A 24,931-nucleotide genomic window follows, 5' to 3' on the forward strand; every position below is an offset into this window, starting at 1 on the left:
TGAGGGGATATCCTATTTGAATGCCATTCTATCAAAGAGCAAAGTCTTAAAAACTGTATATTTACCTTCATCAGTGCGAATTCAAAGTCTGTCCTTGCACGCTCCTTGGCGGTCTCCCCATCAAGCAGTCCTTTTCTAGGGGGCTTTAAGCCGCCATTACCCCTGCTGCCTATAAACATGTAAGAGATTGATTTGTTTGTGATAGGCCAAAAATGCATACAATAATGCAAAATTCTAAGCTGCCAAAATTGTTAAAATGAGAATAATCTCAAGCTGGTGCAATGTGAATGAAAGAGGGAACAACCTGCATTCAAATAAATTAGACAATTTACTTTGGGGACAGACAGAAGAAACGCCCATTTTATACATTTAATGTCAGGAAAGCTTCCTTATTTGGAATCTACCAGACTTTGTTGATTAATATAGCCAGTAGGTTTCGTGTCAAGGAAATGATTGGCTTACCTTTGAAGGCATACACATTACACAGACAAAAGGGCTATACTCCGTATTTCTGCATTACTCCATTTGATACACAGGCACTTTATTTTATTTATCTATTGGATATTTGTAAGGGGCCTATACAACGTATGGTGTTTCAAGGTGCCACAAGACAAAAAAAGAAGGGGGGAGAGAACAAGGGAGAAAGAGAATAATAACGGTCCTACTAGGCCTTGTGACATTCAGATCATGCAAGTGAAGTAACAAGAAGTGCGAGGGAGCAGGGGGATGGGGGAGGAGTGCTGGTAGGGCAAACAACGTGAAGTGCAAGGGTGGGAAGTGAAGGGTAAAGAGGAGAGAGTGCAAGAGAAAGGGGGTGGTGGAGGAGGAGGGTAGAGGGCCACAGGGGCTAGACGAGTGCTAAGGGGAGGTCAGGAGGGCAAGTGCCAGGGAAATGCATGGGGTGCAGGGTGTCTGGGTCCACATGTCAAGTGCGACGAGGGGGGGTGCACTGGCCAAGGGGGGCTGGTGCCCTGTACAACTCGGAGGGAACCAGGTAGCCAGTCATTGCAGCAGACGGGGGAGTTAGCAGGGGAGGAGGAGAGGGAAGGAAGAAGAGAAAAGGAGGGTCTTGAGCTTCCAGAACTTAAGGAGATCCAGCTCAAGCCTGAGAGGGGCATGGAGACCATTCCAGAGGGAGGCTCCTGTGGAGGAGAGAGAGCTACCCCTCACTGCTCTGCTTAGAGAGGCACCTGATCTGCAGAGAGTTGGAGCTAGACGACCGAAGGGCTCTAGCAGGGAGCTATTTAGGAAGAGAGTTGGATATAGCAGATAGCAGGGTCCTTGGCCCCAGAAAGCCTTGTGGATGATGCAGAGGGTCTTGAACTTGATCCTAGCAGCAACCCGGGAGCCAGTGGAGATATTTTAGATCTGGAGAGATGCTGGCCCTGGGCTTGAGGCCAAGGATAAGTCTTGCAGTCCTATTTTGGATTAGTTGAAGTGGAGGCGAAGGGAGGATGATGGAAGATTGAGGAAGAGGCTGTTGTAGTAGTCCAGCCTAGAGAGGACCAGAGCTCTGAGTTTCTGGGGGAAGGTGAGGATGGGAGAATGCCTCTGAGGCGCTGCAGCTGATAGTGGGCCTTCTAGCAAGGTCTGTTTTGGGAGGAGATCAGGAGAGAGAGAAGTGAAAGGTGGCACCAAGGGTTTTTGCCTCACACGAGGGGGAGGGGACCCATAGAGGGTGGCCACAGGGTAGCAGGGAAGGAGGAGCTGGGGTCCCAATGAGAAGGATCTCAGTCTTACTGGCATTAAGGCAGAGATCATTGGCAGAACATCATCAGTCAGGGATGAGAGAGGAGGAAGTAGAGAGAAGCTTGAAGGAGAGCTGTGTGTCATCTGCATAACACTGGAAGTGAGGTCAGAAGGAGGTGCAAGGTAGATGTTGAAGAGCCAGAGCGAGAGGACAGAGCCTTGTGGGATGCCACAGGTTGAGTGTGGGATAGGGGAGAGAAAAGTGCTCATTTGAACCATTGGAAAGTCGGTTGGAGAGGAAGGAGGTCAACCAATCCAGTACCAGGCCCATGATGCCAAGGGTGTCACTGAGCCGATTAGTCAGGGTGGCATGATTGACTGTGTCGAAGGCAGATGAAAGATCCAGAAGGATAAGAACGGATGGAGAGTTGGAATAGAGATTTGAGAGCAAGTCTACATGGGTGTTTTGAAAATGTATCTTGGCAAAAGATTTACAGAGTTCAGATTGAGGTAAAATTACAATGCTTTATTTATTACAGAAATTCATTTTCAGTGTCAGAAATCAGTCAACATTTCATTTAAGTGCATGGGGTTAGTAAACGTGAATAAAATACATAATGTAAAAAACATCTTTGTACTCTTGATACATATAAGGACATATAACAGGGCGATCACCTATCATTTAGGCGAATACTAGGAACAGCGATGTACATTCAAACATGCCTATATGTAACCTTCTACCCTGTCCCAGTACACTCGTAGGACCATTCTAATTGCTATATCAAAATGCCTCAATATGAGAACATTCAATATCCCCAGTACGAACTCTATACTGTTGACACGCTGTCTTTCGAACAAGTAATTTGAAAAAATAAAAATATCTGGTAGAATAACAATTAACAATACTTATTTCAGAGTGTGCAAATCTAGTTGCGTCATCTTTAGGAATACTGTATAGAAAACAAGCATTGGCAATGCCAACAGTTTGGGCTTTAGTGTAGGCATGGCAAAGGCACTTGCCAGGCACAGCTGTAGTGGTATTAACCGGTCATTGACGGCAGCAGGTGCAAGTACCTGGGGCATCGAATAGCAGTGCCTGACAAATACCGAATACTTATACACAAGCTAAAACTGTTGGCTTTGCCAATGCTCGTTTTTTACAGGACTTCAGTGAAGGACATGCAGAGTGCCTTTAAATGGAGTGACTGAAGACAGACCAGGTAAGGCATTTTTATTACACCAGTAGCGGGTTTACAACTCCAATTAAGTAGTTAACTCTCAGAAGACTGCATTGAAAAAACACTGGCAGGCACTTCGAGTGCAAACATTGATTAAAGTGAGATCAAAGAGTTCCCATGAGAAGGTGTTTTGGGCGGGGAGGGGCAAGAACTGGGTGGGAATGGCCATAGGGATTAGCATGGCCATGGGCAGTCAATGGGTGGGAACAGAACCAAAAACATACAGGCTGTGTGTCCCCCCTCATATGCCTTTTCTTCCTAGCTGTACTCGAATACAATAGTTTCGGCTTATGAGTGTCCCAAGTGACACATAATAGCCCAAACTAAAAAGGACCACAGAAGTTCCAAACAAGGCCACACGGTGATAAAGATAAGATAGCATTGAGAATTTCAATGAAAAAAGCATTCAAACATGAGTAAAGGTTAGTGGGCATGTTCATTCTATATATGTTCTAGTTAATATTTCTCTCTAATGCTACCCATAATTAATGTGGGCTACAGTAGGTCATATATTTATATTGTCTTGTAGGAAAGCAGTAAAGATTGTTGTGTGGAAGAAGGATATTAACCCGAAACGCATTGGAAGTACTACATACAACCCATGAAGATGAATAGACTTGTTCTCCATCACATGCTGTTCCAACATTCCAGGTCGTCAGGCTGGGAGTCCTCAGTAACAAAAGTAGGTTTTATTTGAATGTGAACACTGCCATCACTTTAGTGTTCGAGTCGTTTGGAGTCATCTTGCCCCAAAGCCAATAGGCAGAGTCTCCCTTTGCGCCACCCCTGGAGACCATCTTCAGATTATTTACTGCATGTTCAAGTGTTGGGAGTCCTCTACTTCATTCGACATTCTACATAACATGTTCAACGATTTTCGACTTTATTATATTATTTCTGGAAAGCTTGAGTTAAGTACCTTCCTATTGTGGTGGTTTGGGGAATCCTATATCCTTGGTGCTCCACTGCTAGGCTGATCTCTGCCACCTTAGGGTTGAGGCCAGTGAAGGGTGACTCCTTACACTTATATGGCTGATTCTAAGGCTAAGAAAAGCCTTTTCAAGGCATGTTCCACTAGACATTTGAAAAACACCTACGTTGAGGATCAGCATTCTGTATGCGGCTATTGCCTTATCCAGACTACAACGTTAATTTGTGTTCCATCTGCCACACCTTCTCAAACAAAACCCTTAAGGACCGAATCAGAAGGTTAGTGGCTTGGCTGGATGTGGGGACCGTGGCCTCAGACTCTGCTTCTATTCGGAGCCATGCTTCACTCTGCCACGTTAGACCCCAAGAGCATACTCCCTCTTCTAAGAGGGTGCGGTCCCACAAGGTGACTTCCCATGAGAAAGGGTGAAAGGGTATGCCACCCACACTCAGACCGGCCCAGACAAGCAGTCAACAAGTCCTCACATAAGCAGCTTGGGTCAACTAAGGCCGCAACTGCTTCGTCGATGGCTCCTTCAATGACACCCTCAGCGTCCACGTTTCTTGCTTCGTCCACAAACAATTTGTACTATTCATGAAACTCAATGGAATTGCTACAATAGTAAATAGATTGTTTAAAAGATTTGTATTGTGTTTATCGAATAATGACTTTGTTTTTTAAATGTTTTATTGGTTAATAGAATTTAAACCTTTAACATTATCATTTCCAATCCATAAAATGTCATTCCAATAGTCAATTAAAAGGGTAACTTCTGATTATACTTTGTCTGATGCCACTGCTCCTCCATCGTAATGTTTATTTGCGAGAGCTTCTTCAAGCAATTTCAGAGCTGCAATTTTCAAACCCACTTTCTCTGCTGTCATTTTCCCCTCCCACCACATTTCCTCTGATATTGGGTGACCATTCCGGTAATGGTCACCGAGCAAATTTCTTCGTTGGTCATTTAATGCAGTTCCTGATTTCCTTTACTCCCAGGATATCGACAGCATGAGTCTTTCTGCTCAATCTGTTTCTTAAGAGCAGAACCTCGCCAGTCGGTAGGGTATTTAGTCTGCACCTAATAAGTAAGTCTTGGTAGTGGGCAGATGGAAACTTACGCTGGTATTTCTGTGGCATGTTTAATTTCTTTGTTTCCTATACAACCTTATCACAAAGCTTATAGGCGTCCCCTTGCTCCATGGTTTTCTGCTAGTCTTTATCCTTGAGTTTTGTCTTTGCTTTCATGGTATTCGCTTGTAGAGTCTCTACATCGATTTTTGAATCTTCTAGTACCGCCATGCAATGCTTTTTCCATGAGCTTAGGTACTTATTCTTCTTGTGATGGTTGTTCAGGATACTAAAAGGAACCAATGGTGGATCCCTCGTACACTTTGAGTACAGGGAGATGCTTTTCCACATAACAATTGACAGCAGCGATTGTAGCTTGAGCTCGAGTCTAATCATATAGCTAGGGATAGAGTTTGGGAGCCTCAGAACCTTCCTCCAAAAGTATCCCTCGCAAATTCCCCATACTTTCCAAGACAGATTTAACAGCGCCTCAGCTCCATACGACAGCACTGCCACTACCTTCTGTTTGTAAAACGTCAGTATGGGGATCATCGAAAAGGTGTCATAGCAGTGATGGATTGCTCTACTTTGGTTGGTCAGTTTTATTAATTTGTGATGGTAATGGCCCGACTCATTTATATTTCTGTTGATCTTGACTCCCAAGCATGTTATCGAGTCTACCACCTCAAGTTTTTGGTTGTCCAGAAACCAACCGCTGAACTTCTTTCTTTTTATTCCCACTGGCAGACTTTATTACCAGTATCTTGGATTTTTTTACATTTGCCTTCATTTGATTTTCATCCAGGAAGCTTTGGAAGGCATTCAAACGCCTTTGCAGACCGATCGGCGTCTGGTCGATGAAGACCAGATCGTCTGCGTACAAGATCCAGGGAATAATTCCTTCATTTATTTTCGGTGGAAAAGCGCAAACCTGTGACTGAGAGTCTCTCATGTCAATCATGTAAGGACAAACAGCAATGGGGCCAAGGCACAACCTTGCTTCACTCCTCTCTGGGTGGTTTTCTTCTTTGAGAGGGAGCCTTCTTTTGTGAGTCGTATCTGGATGGAAGTATCCGAGTATAGAGCTCGAATTGCCTCTATCAAATCCTTGGGACAACCCCACGTTCTCAGTTTTCCCCACAAGCGTTCACAACATACTCCATTCAAAAGCCTTTTCAAGGTCAATGAATCCAAGGAAACCTTTGGTCTTGGTATCAATGGCCGCTGCTTCAACAGGCATAAGATGAATATATTCAGCGCCGTGCCCACTCCTGGAATGAAAGCTGTCTGTCTCGGATATAATACTCCAGCCACACCAGCCCACTGTTTTAGATCTCTAAGCAACAGTGAGGCAAACAGCTTACCCATTGAGTTCAGCAAGGCAATGAGGCGATAATTGCGGTGGTCTCCTCAATCTTTTATATATTGGAACAATATTCCCTGCTTTCCAGGACAGGGGGATCGTCTTTGTTCGCAATATTTGTGAGAACATCACGTAGATCATTTCACCCCTATTTTCTTTGTTAGTCTTCAGCTCCATGTTCGAGATGCCATTAGGCCCTGCCACTCAAGATGTAATTAGCTTTTGGATCACAATCAACCTTTATGTTCCAGGTCTCACAATCATTTCCACCAGCATCACCATTGGTTTCTTTGTTCTCAATCTTTTTGAACAAGTTCGTATAATGCCCAATCCAGCGTGCTTCCGACACCTGATTTTCTGTGAAGGCCGCCTGAAAATCCTCACCTTTGTTAATTATGTCCCACAAACTGCAGGCATTGTTAGTACAAACTGCTGCCAACATTTTCTCTACATCATACTGCGCTTGACTTCTTTAAGGAAAATATTAAATATTTAGCATTAGAAAGAAAAGTTAGTTCTTGTTGAGAGTGCTGGGGATGATCAATAGTGAATCTGTTATCATGACTTTATTGATTTGGAGGAACTGCCCACACTCCCGTATGATCAAAGTTGCTACACAATCGGCCTCCCAGAGGGTGGATGGAGAGGGATCCCACTGGCTCGTCACTCTAACAAGCACAGCAATTCTTTGACCCAGTCAAGCAGGTCAGTTTCAGAAAAGGCAAACTCTAATTACAAATCCCTGGGGGCATCTGTAAAACCTACTCTTAAGACAACTGAAATAAGAAAGTGTAAAGGCTTCCATCCTTATATTATCCCCAAATAACACACACAATGGGAATACTCAATTTTATGATGGATTGTTTAAAAAGAAACTCTTCCGATTTGGTCCATCTACCCCAGACCCAGCTCTATGAAGATAACAGAGTTCATACCAATCAAAGGGGAAAAAACTGCTTGAAGTCAAGAAAAGCAGCAGGTGCTGGTAATTCCACACCCGTGGAGCAAAGCACACTACCACAGAGCCACATCTGAGCAGAGTAGCGTTGCAAGATGGTGCTGCAACATCGAAGGACCAAAAAAGGCTTGAAAGTGATAGGTAGGTCAGTAACTACAACTAACCAATCTGAAAAGAGATGGTATTGTATTTCAAAACCTTAACCGAAAACTTTAAACCAGCGTACACAAATCTTGGAAAAACTATTCTGCGCCGGCTTGCAAAACCACCCTGGCCCAGAACTAGTAGTGGTGGGGAAATCTCAAAGAGGGGCGAAGACTGGCTAGAAGGAGATGCGCTTACGAGAAACCTTGGCATACACAGATAAACTACTACCTGGGCTGAGGAGATCCTTGCATACACAGGGAAACCACTACCTGGGTTGAGGTAGCTAGGATTCTGCAGGCTGCAAAGGGAATCCATTGGTTCCAGATTATCAAGAATATTACAACTGGGCAAAGCAGTCTTTTGGGAGAAGAACCTTGAAACATTATAGAAAGCAGAGTCAAGTCCTGGGGATAAGACAATTCCTTGAAGAATCACAGAAAGAGTACCCCTGGAAGGTGGGTTAGACTATATTTATTTATTTATTCATACACTGGAGGAACAATGCTCTTTTGATCACAAAAGAACATACAATAGATAAGAAATCAGATTTGACACGAAGCAGTGAGCTTCTTACAATGGGTTGAGTTGGAGGGACATTCTGATCAGGTTATGGAGAGGAGTGAATGAAATAGTCACCAGGGACAATACTTAAGTAGACATACATAGATTAAGGACAATGAACATTGGTCATTTTTAAGTGCAGGTAGTTAGTATGGCCAGCTGTGGTCGGGATGTGAGCATGATGGGTGAAGTGCTAGAGTGGAGCCAGAGGAAGTGAGGGGCAGATTAGAGGCGAGGGAAACATGTTAGCTAGCAGGCAGATGAGAGGTAGGCTAAGCGGGTTACTCGGAGGCGCGGAGGTATGCTTTTAGTTTGTTTTTGAACAAATCTGTGTGGACTGTTTCTCGGATGTCTGGGGGAAGAGAATTCTATGCATGTGGAGCAAGAAGAGAGAAGGAGCTGAAATGAAAGGAAGCACAGGGAGGGCGAGGAGCAGCAAGGGTAGTCCAGGAGGCAGAGCAGAGATTACGAGAAGGCTTGGGGAGTTGGATAGAGGAGGATAGATACAGTGATGCCTTATCATGGATAGATTTGTGAACCAGGAGAAGAAATTAAAATCTGGCCCTGTTTTGCATAGTCAGCCATCCAGCCTGGGGATGGTACGAGGAAGTAGGTGTGCAGTGAAGGAGTTGAGTCAGCAACGCCAGCCAAACCGTTTAAGTCAACTTCGCCGCTGAAGGCATCGACGCCAGCTGCGCCATCATTGCCAGCTGCGTCATCGACGCTGAGCGCCCCACCAATGCCGATGGCGCCAATTAAAAAGGTTTCGACGACTCCTCCAGCGTCTAATCCATTGTTCATAAAACCCCTCATACTTGAGAAGACCTATGTGCCTCTTCTAAGAAGAGACTATTTTAAGTCCCTTACTTGTATATATGAGGAGAATGAACACTTTACAAGGCTCCATTTGGCCTCCAATTTGGTATTCCAGATGTGCCATAAAGTTTTATCTCAGAGGAGTCAAGGTTGAGAGACCTTTATGACAACCTGCAGACAGCCAGTGAGGTAGACACCTCACCTGATTTGGAGTTTGGGAAACCAGAGGCTGGGGAGCATGTTGATGCGTCTTACAGACAACTTATGTCCAAGGTAGTGGACTACATGGGGTGGAGTAGGCTTCCATTGCCATGCGAACAGGATGATCTGACAGACATCCTGGATAAGGGTCCTCAGTCAAATCCTATATCTCCTTTTCACATTGCTCTGCAAAAAGGGTAGTGACGAATTGGGAATCACCGGAAACCAATCCGGCTGTAAATAAAAACTTGACCAAGAAGTACCGCCCTTCTCGTAATGACCCCAACTACCTGTCAAAAGACCCCACTCTAGAGAGTCTGGTGCAGAGGCATTGCTAGTGGGGGTTGAGAGGGCTATAGCTCTGGGTCTTTTGGTTATAGCCCCGAATAGACGCTGAAGGGTTACAACTAAAAAGGCTAGCTAGCTCCCAGTCCCGACAGTCTCAAAATTAGCATAGCCCCGGATCTTTTCTAGACCTAGCAACACCCCTGGTCTGGTGTTACAGGCAGCTACTGCAACTTCTAAGCAAGAGGCTTACCCTACCATCCCCTCCAAAAAAGAGATGACAAAAGAGTAGATGGATGGGCAAGGAAGGTATTTTCTGCAGGGAGTATGGCCCTCAAATCAGCCAACTCCACTTGTGTCCTTGCAAAATTTACATTCACTCTATGGGACTGCATTTCCATGGCGGCAGAGCACATTCCCTAAGGGGATGAATGAGACTGGTTCTTAGCCATAGTTAGAGATGGCAAAAAAGCCATGTGTGAGTCTCTTCAGTCAGGTCTGGATTCTGCTGACAGCATCAGCAGAGCCATGGCTGCTAGCACCGTTATGCACAGATTTGCGTGGTTGAGAAAGTCTGGTTTTGCACTGGATGTGCAATCCAGACTTCTCAACATGCCCTTTGACGGGTCTCACCTTTTTGGCAACAAGGCTGACGAGAGTCTTGAGAAGTTGCAGACCTCAACGGCAGCAGCCAAATCTTTAGGGATTAGGCAACCTCAGCCTTTTCGACCTATTGGACAACCCTGGAGGGGTAGATCTTTTCGCTAGTACTCCTTTGTTGGACGGGCGAGAGGAATGGCTGGTCAAAGGGGCCCAGGAGGATTCCCTCATGGTGGGAGAGGTGCGAAACCAGCTCAAGCAGGGGCCCCTTTACCATCTGCCACTGCATCAGCCACCTCAAAACCTCTCTGAGGTCTTGAGTCACAGTTCACCAGTGTGGGGCAGTCTGTCTCAGCATCTGGAAGAATAGCAAGACATTACTTTGGAATCTTGTGCCTTGGAAACCATAGCCCACAGTTACTGCCTTCCTTTTATACCGAGACCACAGAACAATCCACCGGGGAACCACCCTTTGAGGATTCCAGATCTGCTCTTTGTGCAGGAAATTTTAACCCTGCTAGAGAAAGGCGCTATAGTACCGGTGCCTCTAGCTGAGAGGAACAATGGTTGGTATTCCCCTTATTTCCTAATACCCAACAAGGACGGAGGACTGAGACCCATCTTGGACTTGAGATACTTTTTTTTTAGTTAAACACTTTTTATTAACATTTTTAAACATAACTGATCACAACCCCTGAAGATAACCCACTTCATCCTCCACATTCGAGTATCCAGGTTATGCCATCCAGGCCACTCCATCCTTTCCATGGTTGACGGCAGACAATCCTTCGTGGTCTGTAGTGTCCCTGAGAGCCGGGCGACTCTGTGGCAGCTCCCTTGGTCCTCGCCATTCCCTATTCCCCTCTCCCCCGCACCCTTCCCCATCTCATGCGCCTGGCTAGTCACCCTTCATGGCGGCCGTAGGTCATTGCCCCATGACAAGTCATTCAGCAGTTGGGTCCAGTGTATCATCACTCCCTCCCCTTCCATCTCAGTTTCTGCCTTCTGCAAAATCGTCAATTCCGCCATACCCCACCTACAGACATCTGCCCGCCACATATTTATTGCTGGGCCTTGTGGGCATTTCCATGCTATAATTACACGACGTTTGGCCAGTATTGACAGAAACTGGCCCATCCTATTCCATATTTTATGCTTTTTCCGCCCTGGGAGTTTACCCCACATACATATTCCCGGATTCCGTACCCACTTGGTCCCCAGCAGCCCATTCACCCCTTTGATCACTTCGTCCCAGTACTCGGCTATTACACCACACTCCCATATCATGTGCCAGAATCCCGCCTGGCCTATTCCACATCTGGGACATTCATCCAACAATTCTTTATTCATTGCCCGTAGCCTCACTGGGGTTACAGATGTCCTGTGTATGATGTTAAATTGGACCAGTTGGAAGCAGGCATTGCGTGATGCCTTCCGGACCAATTCCCATACCTGTGTCCACTCTTTTTCCGATATTTGGTATCCCATGTCCGTCTCCCACTTCTCCTTAACCTTCAACTCCCCCGAAGGATCCCCTTCCCGCAGGGCTTTGTAGATCCGCGCCCTACCCCCCGTTTGGTCTAGCAGTACCCGCAGCACTGCACTCTGTTCCGGTTCCTACGGGATTCCCTCCCAAATCTCTGCCAATCTTTGGACCACTGCACCGTATGCCAGGAATAGACCCTGTGGGAGACCAAACTTTAGACACCATTCCTTACAGGTAAGCAGCTTCCCAGCCTCAAAAGGATCCCCCACCGTCTCACACCCTTTTTCCCAAAGACTCTGTATTCCTGCCCTTCCAATCGCCTGGTGAAGTTTCTGATCCACGCCCGATGGGGCGTTACCATCATACTGCACCCCAGCCCCTCTTGCGCCACATATTTCTTCCAAGTCCCTCTCACCGCCTCGAACACCGTGGACCTCCCCTTATTACCCAATGGGTACCACAGCAGTTCCACCGCTCTCCAATTCGGTGGCAAATCACCTATCAGCCTTTTCAGAGTCCCCCCGCCCTCCCCGGGTTGATCCCACAGCAGTACCGACTGTAGCTGTGCTGCCACAAAGTATTTCCCATAATTCGGCAGGCCCAGTCCTCCTTCCTCTCTACATCTTTGCAATATCTCCAGGGTATTGTACTTTTTGACCGTATCTAAACGGTCGCACATACAAAAAGGTCTAAAAATGCTACCACCAAAGGTTCGAACACCAAAAGTTCGAACCTTTGATGGTAGCATTGCAGGTAAGTAAAAAAAAAAAAAAATTAAGACTGCAGGGGCTGCCCCACACAACACCCCGCTCACTATACTGTGTGGTATAGTGAGCGGGGTGTTGCGGGGGAAACCCCTGCAGCCCCCACAAAAGAAAAAGAAAAAAGAAAAGGACCATGCGGCGCCGGTTCCCGATCACGGAAGTGAAAGGGAACTGGTGCCACAGGGACTCAGCGTGAAGAAAAAGCTAAGTGGGGTTTGTTTATGTTGAGGGTGGGGGGTGTGTCATGGGTGTGGGTATGTACGTGTGTTCGCATGTGAAAGGTGTAAACATTTGGTGGTTTGCGCCTTTTCTCATAGAACTTTCCAGCCGCGGTCGGATCACATAGATCCATGTCCAGGGATAGCCTCCTCCTCCCCATATTCCACATTAATTCCCTTACCTTGACGTCCAGCATTTTAAAACTTTTTTCACCACATATGGTATGTTGTTAAAGAGATTAAGAAGTCGCAGCAGGATTGCATTTTGCATAGTGCCACCCTGCCCATCAGAGAGAGGGGTATGTTTTTCCAAAATCGAACCGAGTCTCCTACTTTTGACAGCGCCCTTCCTGTGTTATGTACGAACATATCCTCCATATCAAGGTATATCCTTATACCCAAGTACTTAAATGACTCCCTCTCCCATTTTATTCCCAACCCTGGTAGATCTACCAGTGGACTATCTCATAACCCCCCTAGCGGGAGCAACACCAGTTTTCCAAATTAATGCGAAAGCCGGACATGAACCGGAAATTCTGCAGTATTTCGAGCTGTTCTGGGAGATATATCCAAGGGTTTGTTACATACAGCAGTAGGTCGACAGCATATAGTGAGACTACATGCCTTTGACCTCCCGCTTCAAGCCCCGCCTTCCTCATTTCCTGCCATAGAAATGGCGCCAATGGCTCCAGGGCCAAGGCAAATAGAATTGGGGAAGCTGCACACCCCTACCGTGTCCCCCTACTCAGTTCCCATGTTCCGGACACCCAATTATTAGTCCTCACCATCGCCATTGGTTTATTATATAACAGGCCCAACCATCTACATATGTTATCCCCAAACCCAAATTCCCTCAGCACCCGGAATAGCCATTTCCATTCATGGCGTCAAAGGAGGCTATCGTCATGTCATTCTTCTGTGCCTTCACTAGATCCATGACATTATGAAGGTGAGAGATGTTACCAGACGTGTTCCTTCCCCTAACAAACCTGCATTGATCCGGGTGGACCAGTTGCAACGCTACCTTTGCCAGTCTGGTGGCTAGAATTTTCCCCAGAATTTTCCCGTCGTCGTTTAGTAAGGATATCGGCCTGTAGGCCATACAATCCATCAGGTCCTTCCCTTCCTTCAATATCACAGTGATCACCGCCTCTCTCTCAGATTCTGGGAGATGACCCTTCTGAAAAGCTTCCTCATACACCTTTTGGAGCTGCAGCGCCAGGAGGTCGATAAATGTGAAGTAAAACTCTACCGGAAATCTGTCACTACCAGGCGCAGTGCCATTCCTCATAGTGCGGATCGCCCAGCAGATATCTCCCTCCTCAATTGGGGCTTCCAATTCCTCTCTTAGGTCCTCCCCCAGTTTTAGTAACTGTTGGGATTCCAAAAGGTCTTCCACATCTGCATCTACATACCCATTCTCACTCATATTCAGTTCCTTGTAGAATGTCGTGAAAGCTTCATTAATTTCCCCCTAGGTCTCCACTATCTCCCCAGTTAGTCCTAATTTGGGTAATAGCCCAACTCGGGTTTTCCTTACTGATCAGTGAGGCAAGTAATTAACCCGCCTTATCCCCCTCCCCATGTAACCGAACATCCCGTTTACTACTATCAAACTGCGACAGGTTCACCAGGGTCTCCTGGTGGAGTTCAAGTTTCTGCACCAAACATTCCCCCACCGGATCACCCCTTGCTGACTCCCTATCTAGCTCTGCCACCTGGGCTTCCGTTCGCCGTAGCGTGTCGAGGAGCCGTCTAAGCATACCTACTGTCATGGATAGGCACTTCTCTATTATAGTGGCCTTGAAGGCCTCCCAGAGCGACTCCTTTAACTCTACCGACCCCTCATTTAGCTCAAAATAGGTTGTAATCCCCTCCCGAAGTTCGCCAACAAACATCCCATCCCCTAGTGCCTCTTTCTGCAGTCGCCATAACCGCCGGGGAGGTCTCTCGTTAGTCCCAAACAATGTGACCACTAAGGGGGAGTGGTCCAATAGGGTGCATCCCAGGTATTCCGGCTCCTCAAAGTACTGACAATATTCCCTCCCCATTAGGAGGTAGTCCAGGCAAGAGAATGAACCATGCATGCCTGAATAATAGGAGTACCCCTTTTCCTCCCCATGCCTTTCCCTCCACACCTCCACCAGGTCGAATTCCTTTCATTATCCTATGGAGTGACATGGTCATGTGCTTCTTAGGGACCCCGCCTACCCCCAGACCCATACAGGCGCTCATCCAAGTGACAATTGAAGTTCCCTCCCCACACCATCATATCACCCCTGTATGTCCCCATCATGCGCAGTACCGACAGGAAGTATTCCCCATCATCAACGTTCTGTGCATATGAGCTAACCAGGCAGATTGTTCTATCTTCCCATAGGCCCACCATAATCACCGTCCTGTCCATCTCATCTTTCAGCACCGTTTCTACCTTCAGTGGTACCCCCCTAGCTTCCCAAATGAGCACCCCCTTGCTTGGGTTGAGTAAATCGTTCAAACTACCTGTCCTCCCCATAGTTTCACCAGTTTCCCTAGCTCCTCCTTACCCATGTGCATCTCCTGTATAAAAGTGACTTGTATTTTGCTTGCCTCTTCAGGAACTCCCCCACTCTTATTTATTTATTTATTCAAATGTATTTAAAGCGCACGTCAGCCCGGGGGCATCGTGGCACTGTTACAAGAATGCATAATCTGGTTACAGTAGAAGGAAGATGGTTACAAAGCAAATTTTCTTACAAGAAAATGCTTACTCTCCGTCTCTTCTGGTAAATCCCCAGTCCCCCAAAGTTCCATGTCCCAATTTTTAGGCCTCCCATCCTACCCATCTAAGTTGTTGGAACCATTTCTCAAGTTACCCCTCTATCCCTCTCGAGTTCCTCCCTCCCAAACTCCCCCTCTCCACTGTTGCCAGTCCCTGTGCCCAGACCCATCCCCGGTTCCACCATATTCCTTGTTGCTGCCGTCTCAGACCCCTCATCTCCTCCTTGTCCCTGGACCCTATGCCCATTCACACCCATCCCCAACTCGGTGTTTTCAACCCAGACACCCCCCCCCCAACATGCCTCCTCCCTCAACTCGTAACTCCGCCCCGCTTCCCCAAATATCATCCATGGACCTCACCCCCTCGACCTTCATCCCGTAATAACTGGTCGGTACTGCCAAAAGGTACCGACCCACCTCTCCCAGTACATGGATTCCTTGACTAACTCTCCCCATCCTCCCTCGTGGATGGTAGTCAATGGTGTTGGGTGTCTGGGGGAGGCGGAGCTTCATATAGCCCCCGCCTCCGCCCGCTCAGGGCATCAATTCCCTATTTCCGTTTTCATGTTCTCCTCTGGGTGGTCTTTTTGCTGTTGTCTCCATTACCAGCGACCTTGCAGTCCTTCCCATTCAGTCCTTCGCCTTGGGGTGTGCTTCCTCCGTCTCCTCCTGGTGTTGCGAGTTTTCTGTTTGCGGCCCGGATTCCAGCCATTCCCACACTTCTTTCGGGGAGGTAAAGAACCACGACTTCCCTCCAGAGATTACTTTCAATTTCGCTGGGAAAATCATCATATATTTCAAATTTAGCTCCCAAAGTCGTCATCTCACTGCATCATAGGTTCTCCTTTGCCGCTGCACTTCCAGTGCGACGTCTGGGAAGATGCACAGTTTCGTATTTCCGATTTCATAGAAGCCCATTTTCCAAGCCTCCTGCAAAATGGCATCCCGATCACGAAAGTTCATTTATTTTTAAATTTCTTTATTGGCATTTATGGTGAGTACAACAGCAGTATGACAATGGGTGCCAACTGCAACCAAAAGGTGAAATTGTTTGAGTGAGCCAAGCAAGTAATAAACAACAAACAGGTACAACATAAAACATTAACAGTAACATTGGTGTCTCCACATAATTAGCAAGTAATCATTTCAAGAGGGTTATTAGGGGGGGTGAGGGAAGGAGCCCGATGAGACGGCAGGCAGGGTGTCAAGTAAGGGGTAGATCAGTTTGTGCAGGGTTGGATTGTTCAAGGGGGTTTGTCATCATTGGAGGGGTGGAACAAAGCCCATGTGAGGGCCTTCCAAGCATCTAGTGTCTGACTCGCATCATCGAGGGACCGGGCGATGCTTTCTTCCCAGGCCAAAGTCTCTGCCCCTACCCAACGTTCAAGTTCACTGTGCCATGCATGGATTTGTGGGCCACCAGGTCGCTTTCACGCCATGGCGATGGTCCTTTTAGCTAAGATACACGACAGATCCATGAGCTTCACAGTGTGCTTAATTTTGGCTAGTCTGGGATAAGTTCCTAGAAGGCACTCTCCGGGAGACCATTCATACCTGGTCATGCCAGCCTTCCTACAGGTTTGTTCCACCAGAGCCCAGAGTTGACGGGTTTTGATGCATTCCCAGAACATGCGCATTAGGTCCGCTTTGTCTCCGTTACACCATGGACAGTTATGTTGGGGTTGATCGTAGATCTTCGCTATTCTTTGGGGTGTTAGGTATGAGCGATATAGTATATTAAGTTGAATCATCCTCTCCCCCATTCTCCATCGTGCCCCAGATCTCTGTCCCATTTAAGTTTCAGGTCAGGGCTGCGGGAATTGAGCCTGTCTGCGAAGTGTCTGTATATTTGGGACACTGGTCTCCATCCCTCTCCCATCCCGTAAAGGAGTGTCAAAAAGGGGCTAGACTCAGGCTCCTCGGGCCAGGAATCCCATTTAGCGCATGCAAGTTTACGGATTCTGAGATACCACAGGAATTGGCCGCTGGGAACGCCATCTTTGGATTGTAAGGAAGAGAAGTCTCGGAAGGAACCCTCGTGATATAGGTCCCCCTAGGTGTACACTCCCAGCCTTTCCCAATATCTGATGGTTGCTAGATCAACGCTGCTCCGGCATAAGTCGGCAAGGAGCGGAATGTCTGGTGCATATGCATGCTTCAGATGGAGGAGCGATACTGTTCGGTGCCATATTTGTCTGCCAAGAGCAACTAAGAAGGGGGTCTCACCTGTGAGTTGCTGGGGAGCCCAAATGAGCTCATTCAGCCGGATAGGAGCAATCGAGTGGTGGAACTGTGCTGTTTCTGGAGTGACATCGTCCGCCAACCATTTGGCAACAAAGCTGAGCTGGGCTGATAAGTAATACTTCTCCAAACCAGGCAGCTGGACGCCGCCCTGTTCATACGGGAGGGTCAGCGTGGATAGCGCCAGTTTGTGTCTGCCATTGCCCCACAAAAGTCCTTAAATATTGTTCCCAGTAGCCAAAAGAAGGGGGCCTTGATATAGTAAAACAATTTTGAAATCCGTAAAGAAATCTGGGGGGGAACGATCATCTTGATGATGGAAGCTCTTCTCAACATGGACAGGGGGAGTTTAGACCAAAATCCAATCGACCAACGCAGAGGGGGCAGTGCCGCTACTGTATTGTTTTCATGCAGGAGTTCAGGCGTGTGGTATATGTTGACTCCCAGGTAGCGGAAGGTGGTTAGGTGCCAACTCACCCCAGTGAAGGCAGATCGTCAGGGTGCATGCATCTGAGGCTCCCCAAAGGGAAAAGATAGGACTTAATTCTGCTAAAATGTATGCCCGATACTTTAGCAAAGTTGCTGAGGACTTCCAGCATGGTCGGGATGTTCAGATGCGGATCTCTAATGTAAAAGAGGACATCGTCCGCGTACAGGGATATTATATGGCCCCTCCCATCTAGCTGTATTCCGGCATCAAAAAATGGTTTTCGAAAAATAGATGGCAATGGGTTCAAGTCCCAGGATGTATAGCATAGGGGAGAGGGGGCAACCCTGCCTAGTGCCCCTCTGAGTGTCCCATGCTGCAGAAATAAGCAGACCGGACTTCACTTGTGCTTTCAGTTTGGTGTAGAGGACCCTGACCCACCTAATAAAATTCTCTCCAAAGCCGAATTCTCGAAGCACCACCAGCAACCACTCCCAGAAGATGGAATCAAATGTCTTTATGGTATCCAAGGAGAGCAGTGCGTAGGGTCCCCCATCCAGGCTGGCCTGTGACAAGACATGCTGAAGTCTACGGAGATTGGCGGTGGTGTTAGGGCCCGGCACAAAGCCATTTTGATCGGAATGCACCACATCTCCTATTACCCTGGAGAGTAGCTTGGCTAAGATCGTTGTCAGGATCTTGACGTAATAGTTGAGCATTGCAAGTGGTCGGTAAGAGTCGCATTCTTCAGCAGGCTTGTTGGGTTTAAGCATAGGAATCACCAGCGTTTCACGCATGCTTTCGGGTAGAATCCCCAACTCATAGGCCTCCTGAACGACCAAGTACAGCAGTGGGGTTAACTCAGGTTCATAGGTCTTATAGAACTCAGTGGGCAGCCCGTCGCTACCAGGGGCCTTGCAGGTCGCAAGGGACTTCATTGCTTCTGTTATATCGTCCTTGGTGATATCTGCATCCATGGCTTCTCTGTGTGCGGGCGATAGCATCGGCAATCCTATCTCTTCTAGGGTGTCTGTGATCTCGCCCAAGGGCACCTGGAAAGCATGGGAGTAGAGCTGAGCGTAGAATTGTTTAAATGCGTCGTTGATGCCTTGTTGGGTCACGAAAGTTCATAATCTTGGCCAGCATCACCCTTGGTGAAGCGCCCGGTGGGAGGAGGGGGGGCCTGCCCGGCACCCTGTGCGCTCTTTCCACCATAAAGAATTTCAATATGCCCTTGATTCCCAGCACCTTCAGGACCAGTTTCTCCACGAACAGTTCAGCACAGGGTCCTTCCCCTCCCTCTCTATCCAGCACCGCGACCTGTTTGATGTTGCAGCGCCTAAAACGTCCCTCTTCGTCCTCGGCCCTCATCTCAAGGGTTCTTGTGGCCCCTACCAAACCTGCCACCTGATTTATGAGAGTTTGGATGTCATCCTCGACTGTGCTAACCCTCTGTTCTACCTCTGTGACGCGCTCACATACTTGGCGGCGGTCCACCCTGAGCAGAGTTACATCTGCTCCAACTTCCTTAATACTTCCTTCCTGGGAGGCTGAGGACGACTATCGCTTTCATCAAGGCATCCAGAGTCACTCCTTCTCCAGATCCACCTGTCGCCCCCCTCACCAGTCCGATCCACTGCCGCGTGCTTCTGTTCTTTGTCCCGCTCTTCGGTGTACTTCTCCATTTTCTGCTGAGCTTTCCTCATCTTGGCCCGGGTCCGCTGTCGCCCAGAGTTATGTCCACTTGTCTAGCACCGCCTTGGGTTACCCCGGGGTGTTTAGGCTGTGTGTGACCCGGCACCCCATTCAGCTCCTCGCTCCTGTTGCAGGGCCCACCAGTCTCCTATGTTGTAGGAGTCTCCCCACGAGGTTCAGATGTCCAAGCAGCTTGATGTGTCCGTCTGGGAGCAGAGTGCCTCCTTCGTTGCCCACACCCTGCCTCCTTTCATATACTGTGTTCTGATGCGTGTAATCAGGGCCCAACCTGTTTTCTTATATGTTGGCCCCAGGAGGGGGATTGGGGGGGACTCTACTGCACGTAGTCCCCAAGCAAGGGGTTGATTCCAGGGTAGCCGAAGTCCTAGCTCCCCCCGAGGCGCAGCGGGCAAGGTTCTGGTTGGAATCTAGAATTTGCTGTTCTGGTGTGTTAAGAGGAGGTCCAGTTGTGGGGCTTGCAGCTTGATGCTCCTGTGCCCAGGGTGTCGGATTGCTTTCCAGAAGCTGCTGTTGGCCGAACCCTGTGTTGGGCTATGTAGTACCGGGGCGGAACTTGAGGTAGCAGTTGCCAGCTGATGCAAGCCCCTGTCTCAGTTTTACAGCCTCCGGTAGCATGTCCCAGCCCCCAGAGCGTTGATAATGGCTCGCCCGCGGTAAGGGAGAAATCGGGGCCCCCTTGAGGTCCTCCCAGTTTCGTGTGTGAGCCACCACCTCTCCCGATGGGCCCCCGGGCCTAGGGGCCTCGTGTTGGTATCCCCGGCTTCTTGGTCCGTACACTGGCTTGCCCGCTGGCCGTCCCGCCGTCCCCAGTGGGTTCCCTCTCTGTTCACCTGTGATGTGTGTTTTCCAGGGCTGCTCCTCCACAAAGGTCCGTTGTTCGGGGCCCCTGCCTTGGCACCCTTTACTCTGCCTCAGACATTGCTGGTGGTGGGTTGCGACCCCTTCTTGGGATGGCTGCTCCGAGGGAACAGTTCTCGCCTCCTCCAGCGTTGTGGGTCGTGCCGCCTTGTCAGGCTGCATCCCCTGTATTCCGGGGGATGTTTGATCTTCCTGTACCCTCAATGCGTGCTGTATGGCTTAGTGCGCACTAGCTCCTCCATGCACCTGCTTCAACCCATCATCGAAATGGGGGCCTGCCCCTCTGCTTGCCTCTGATTACAAGGCTCCAGTGGCCATTTTGGCCTCGCTAAACGCAGCGTCTCTCGGTTCCTTCACCTTGCTCTAAACAGATCGCACAGAGGTCCTACTGTTAGACCAGAAACAACCCCATAGTATGTATAGTATGTTGGCCAGAAACCAATCGCATCATGTGACAAACATCGCAATCGCAGAATCGTCAATGTAACCAGAGGGCGTCCATTTTGTGAAATGTCAGCCATTTGCTTTTTTCCTTTTTCTCAAAATGCTTTGCAAATATATTCTATGCTTCGAACTCACACGGTGCAAGGCCACAGCCTGAATGCTGAAAAAAACTGACACAGACAGGAATGTCAAACTATACAGAGATACATTGTTTTTCTCTCCCACTAAATCCTTGAAGTCGAGCAGAAGCCACATCTAATCAGTAGTCCAGGTGCCAGCCTGTCTTGCAAACGCTGTAGTAAAAGGCGGTTAAAGCATGAATTACATTCTTATAGCGGTACTCCTTCACGGAGAGTGGTATTTTCTGCTTCAGAACTGTCTGACCCTTAGCTCATGAACCGAGACACACAGATAACGTGTTAAGGAATGTTTCTCTGCTACGAACATGATTTCTTTGCCGAACTAACAGCTCTATGTTCCCCATACCAAAAAGCTGTCTCTGCTGCCATTGTTAGAATAACTATGTTTAGACTGAATGAAGACTTGTCATAACGTGTCATATTTGTCACTACTGTCGACCACCGAACCCTAGCCTGAATAATACGTTTATGGGCGGTTTGAATTGCCTTCGAAAAGATTGTATGTTATGTATATATATTGCTGCTTGAGCATTGCTCGCTCTCTTGTGTCTCACGAGGTCTGGGAACACACGTTGCGAGACGTTGAGACCCAGTCGGCCGACAGATACTTTGAAATAAACCAGACTTGTTTGGAAATCGAACCTCGTGTCTGTCATGTCACTAGTGTATATGGTTATTGTGCCTTAGTTTCCATATGCAGTCTTTATGGCCTAGCAAATATGGTGCCCGAACAAGGACCCTCCCACTAATGCTCCATCGTATACGTTGAGTTTGAAGAAGGCAAAAACGAGTCGAGGACGAAGCTGTCGAGCCAGGATCGGAAGGTGTTCAGGTGCCCCTGTAGAAGTGATTAGACTCCTCCACAGATCTGTACACAGCCGATCCCTGATCGACGAGCAGCGCTCAGAGAGCATCAATGCGAGGGTCCTGGAACGAGGCAGATTGAGCCAGACACGCAGTCACGACGATTCTTGGTTGCGTCTGCTGGAGGCTGTGATACTGAGACAGGGGCTTGCATCAGCTGGCAACTGCTACCTCGAATTGTGTCCCGAGTGACGAATTGGTTAATCACGTGAGTCGTGCCCAATTCTTAAACGTCCTGATATTGGTTGAGAGTTGCTCTTGCAATATCAAATGCCCAGGGTAAGAAACAGGGTAAGGATTAACCATGCCTGGGAAATTGTCTTCTTGTCTAGTGAAATTTTTCCACTGCAGTAGACAATCTTTGGAAACTGGCCAGGTCGCGCTATCCGAGGGGTTGCCTGCACATGAGATGTACATAAAATACTGTATTGGATGCAATAGTGTTTAATGCGATTTGGCATAGGCAGACCAGACATGTATCAGACCTACAGTAGCCTACTAATGGGAGCTTTGACTTAGCACTTATATAACACCTAGAATCAGTATTGCTATGCAAGAAGGCCAGACCAGCAGCGTTCGACGTTGTGAGAGACTGGAGGAAGGAAGCTAATCTTGGTTTGAAAAGTAGAGAGAAACACGCGCGCAGACATAAAACTAATGTAGAGAAAGCGCTAGAGCATGACCGACATCAGCAGACAGAAGCCATTAGGAACATGGACAGGGCCTTCCAATTAGATGTACAGAAAATATATCCGCAGCAAGATTTGCATACATCAGATGAACTAATAAACAAAATATTAAATGAGCGAAGAAATGAACATCAAAGTACTGACCCAGTTGCACCTCTTCCTTATGTACCTCCCATTCCCGTTATTCCATTTGCACCAGTAGTAAGTACCTCTCCCCCTGTGCTTGTGACATTTCCTACGCCGCCGCCAGAGCCCGAGTTAGCCGCTTTAGCAGGCAGTTCTACAGATATGGAGCATGCGCTAGGAAGCAGTAGACAGACTCGTACCATGATTAGCAAAGACAGGAAAGAAGAACTGAGAGAGTGGGCAGAAACATATGTTGATGGTGATGATGAAGCAGCTGTGCAAAGTTCCATATCTGATCATAGAGGCCTTGGTGAACAGCAGGTATTGTTAGAATGCATGGGGAATTATCTTGTGAAAATATGGAGTGATTTGACCGATAGAGTGGCACAGCAAGAGTTGCGTGATTTGGTTGTTCTTTCGAATTTACGAGATAATGCGACAAAGGTACGAGAACATGTAGGCCGAATATTTGTGTTTAAGCACAAGCTTGATCGGTTGCATAGAGAATTAATGAAGAAAGATAAACCACATATGTCATATGTCCAACAACGATTTTTGCAGCCGTTGAAACCTGTTAGTGAAGAGATGAGAATTTGTACGCGAGATGCTGGATCACAGATGGATTACAGATGCCGCCATTTCCCCAATGGAAGTGCATGATACGTTTAGTCTGTATACACCAGAAATGCAGAGAAAGGTATTACAGGTCATGGTAGAGTAATTACATGATGAATGTATGAAGAATAAGATATGTTGTCGCGCTGATTTAATGACGATTTACAAAAGAGCATTTTCGCCTGAAACTGGAACGACTGCTTTTTCTCTTGATTTAGATTTGTTGTCCCAAAAGTAGAAGTTGCTGCCTCTGGAGGAACTCCAGCGCGAACAATAGAAGCTCATTATATCGCACAGTTTGTACATGTCCCTTTCTCGAGGCAAGAGGTAAATACTATAGAGCAGACGATCCCTTATATTAGAAAGAACCCGTCAGGATTCTATAAAGAAATTGAATCAGTTTTGAATTCATCTGTTTTTACATTGAGTGACATTGATTTATTGTTTCCCGTGATTCTTCCTGTAAACATATGGAAACAGGTTAGAAATATAAATGACGCGCCGATATTAGGTGAAACATGGGAGAATTTGACTAGAATCGACAGTGAGAGAAAGGCTGGAGAAAAGCCGCCGCAAGTTATGTTAGTTCTACCATCGCGAATAGTAGAGAAATTGAAAACTTTGGTACCTGAAAAGAGAATAGTTTGGGATAAGTTGACTGCTTGTTTGCAGGGCAAAGAGGAAGGAGCGACAGATTATTTTAATCGATTTGAAGAAGTATTTGCAGAGTTTAGTGCTCAAGATCTAAGCACTGAACCCGGGAAGAGATTGTTTATTGATAAGTTTGTGTGAGGGATGCTACCGAAAATTTTAAGTTTGATAATGACATCTGAAAGTGCATGGCAAGCAAAAACACAAAGTGAAGTATTACATATGTCCCAGTATTATGAGAACAGAGTAAATTCAGAAAAGGATAAGGAACTGAGGGACAAAGGGAATTTGAAAACAAGAGTATTGTTGCAGCAAGTAGCAAACAATAATCGAGGCGGTGGGAACGCACCATCCAGAGTCCAATTTGCATTAGCGTGCAACATGCAAGGTGGTCCAATAGGAATTAATAAATGTGCCTATTGTAGACAAGAAGGCCATTGCGAGCACAGTGCCCGCATATACATAATAGAAATGGGACCTTACCAAAAAGGCAAAATAGAGGTCGCCCGGGAACACATGGACAGAATAGAAACCAAAGAGCGCCACAATTTCAGAATAACCAGGGTAATCAGAACCAGAATCAGAACCAACAGCGAAACAGTACAAGTGATGGAAATATTTTTGACAATCAGTCCAATGCATATTACTCTGGCGACTTTACATCTGACGATGTATTGTTTTACTAGGAGAGCCCGAGACAGGGCTTGGAACCAGTATCTATTCCCGTACACCAGAAAGGGCCCTATGTAGAAATGAAGGTTGGGAATAGGGAACACATTTTTCTAGTGGACACAGGTGCACAAAAATGTTCGATTGACCATCAGCGGATTCCAGATATACCACTGTCAGGGCATGAAAATGTCTCAGTAGGGTTCTTAGGAACACCAGTAATTAGTCCAGTGTCACAACCAGAACCTATAACATTAGGTCCATTCACAGAGTCTTGTCTATTTCTCTTGATGAAAAATTGCGGGGAAAATTTGTTGGGATTAAATTTGTTGAAGAAATTGAAAGTCGTTATTTATTGTTCTCCGGATGGAGTGTATTTGACAATATCGCCAAAAAAGACTCCTGT

General features: G+C 47.2%; 1 protein-coding gene across 10 annotated transcripts in view; it reads right to left on the reverse strand.

Annotated features, from left to right (window-relative positions):
• The window catches only part of AGBL5 (AGBL carboxypeptidase 5), a 1,732,162-nt gene that overhangs the window by 212,814 nt on the left and 1,494,417 nt on the right, over positions 1 to 24,931 (reverse strand). For all 10 annotated transcript variants that reach the window (XM_069605526.1, XM_069605530.1, XM_069605525.1 and 7 more), the window contains one exon: positions 66 to 169. In XM_069605526.1, the coding sequence (XP_069461627.1) occupies positions 66 to 169 (104 nt within the window). The remainder of the gene's footprint in view (positions 1 to 65; positions 170 to 24,931) is intronic.

The sequence above is a fragment of the Ambystoma mexicanum genome, chromosome 4p (genome assembly GCF_040938575.1).
Source record: "Ambystoma mexicanum isolate Mex_15411 chromosome 4p, UKY_AmexF1_1, whole genome shotgun sequence".
NCBI classification, from domain to species: domain Eukaryota; kingdom Metazoa; phylum Chordata; class Amphibia; order Caudata; family Ambystomatidae; genus Ambystoma; species Ambystoma mexicanum.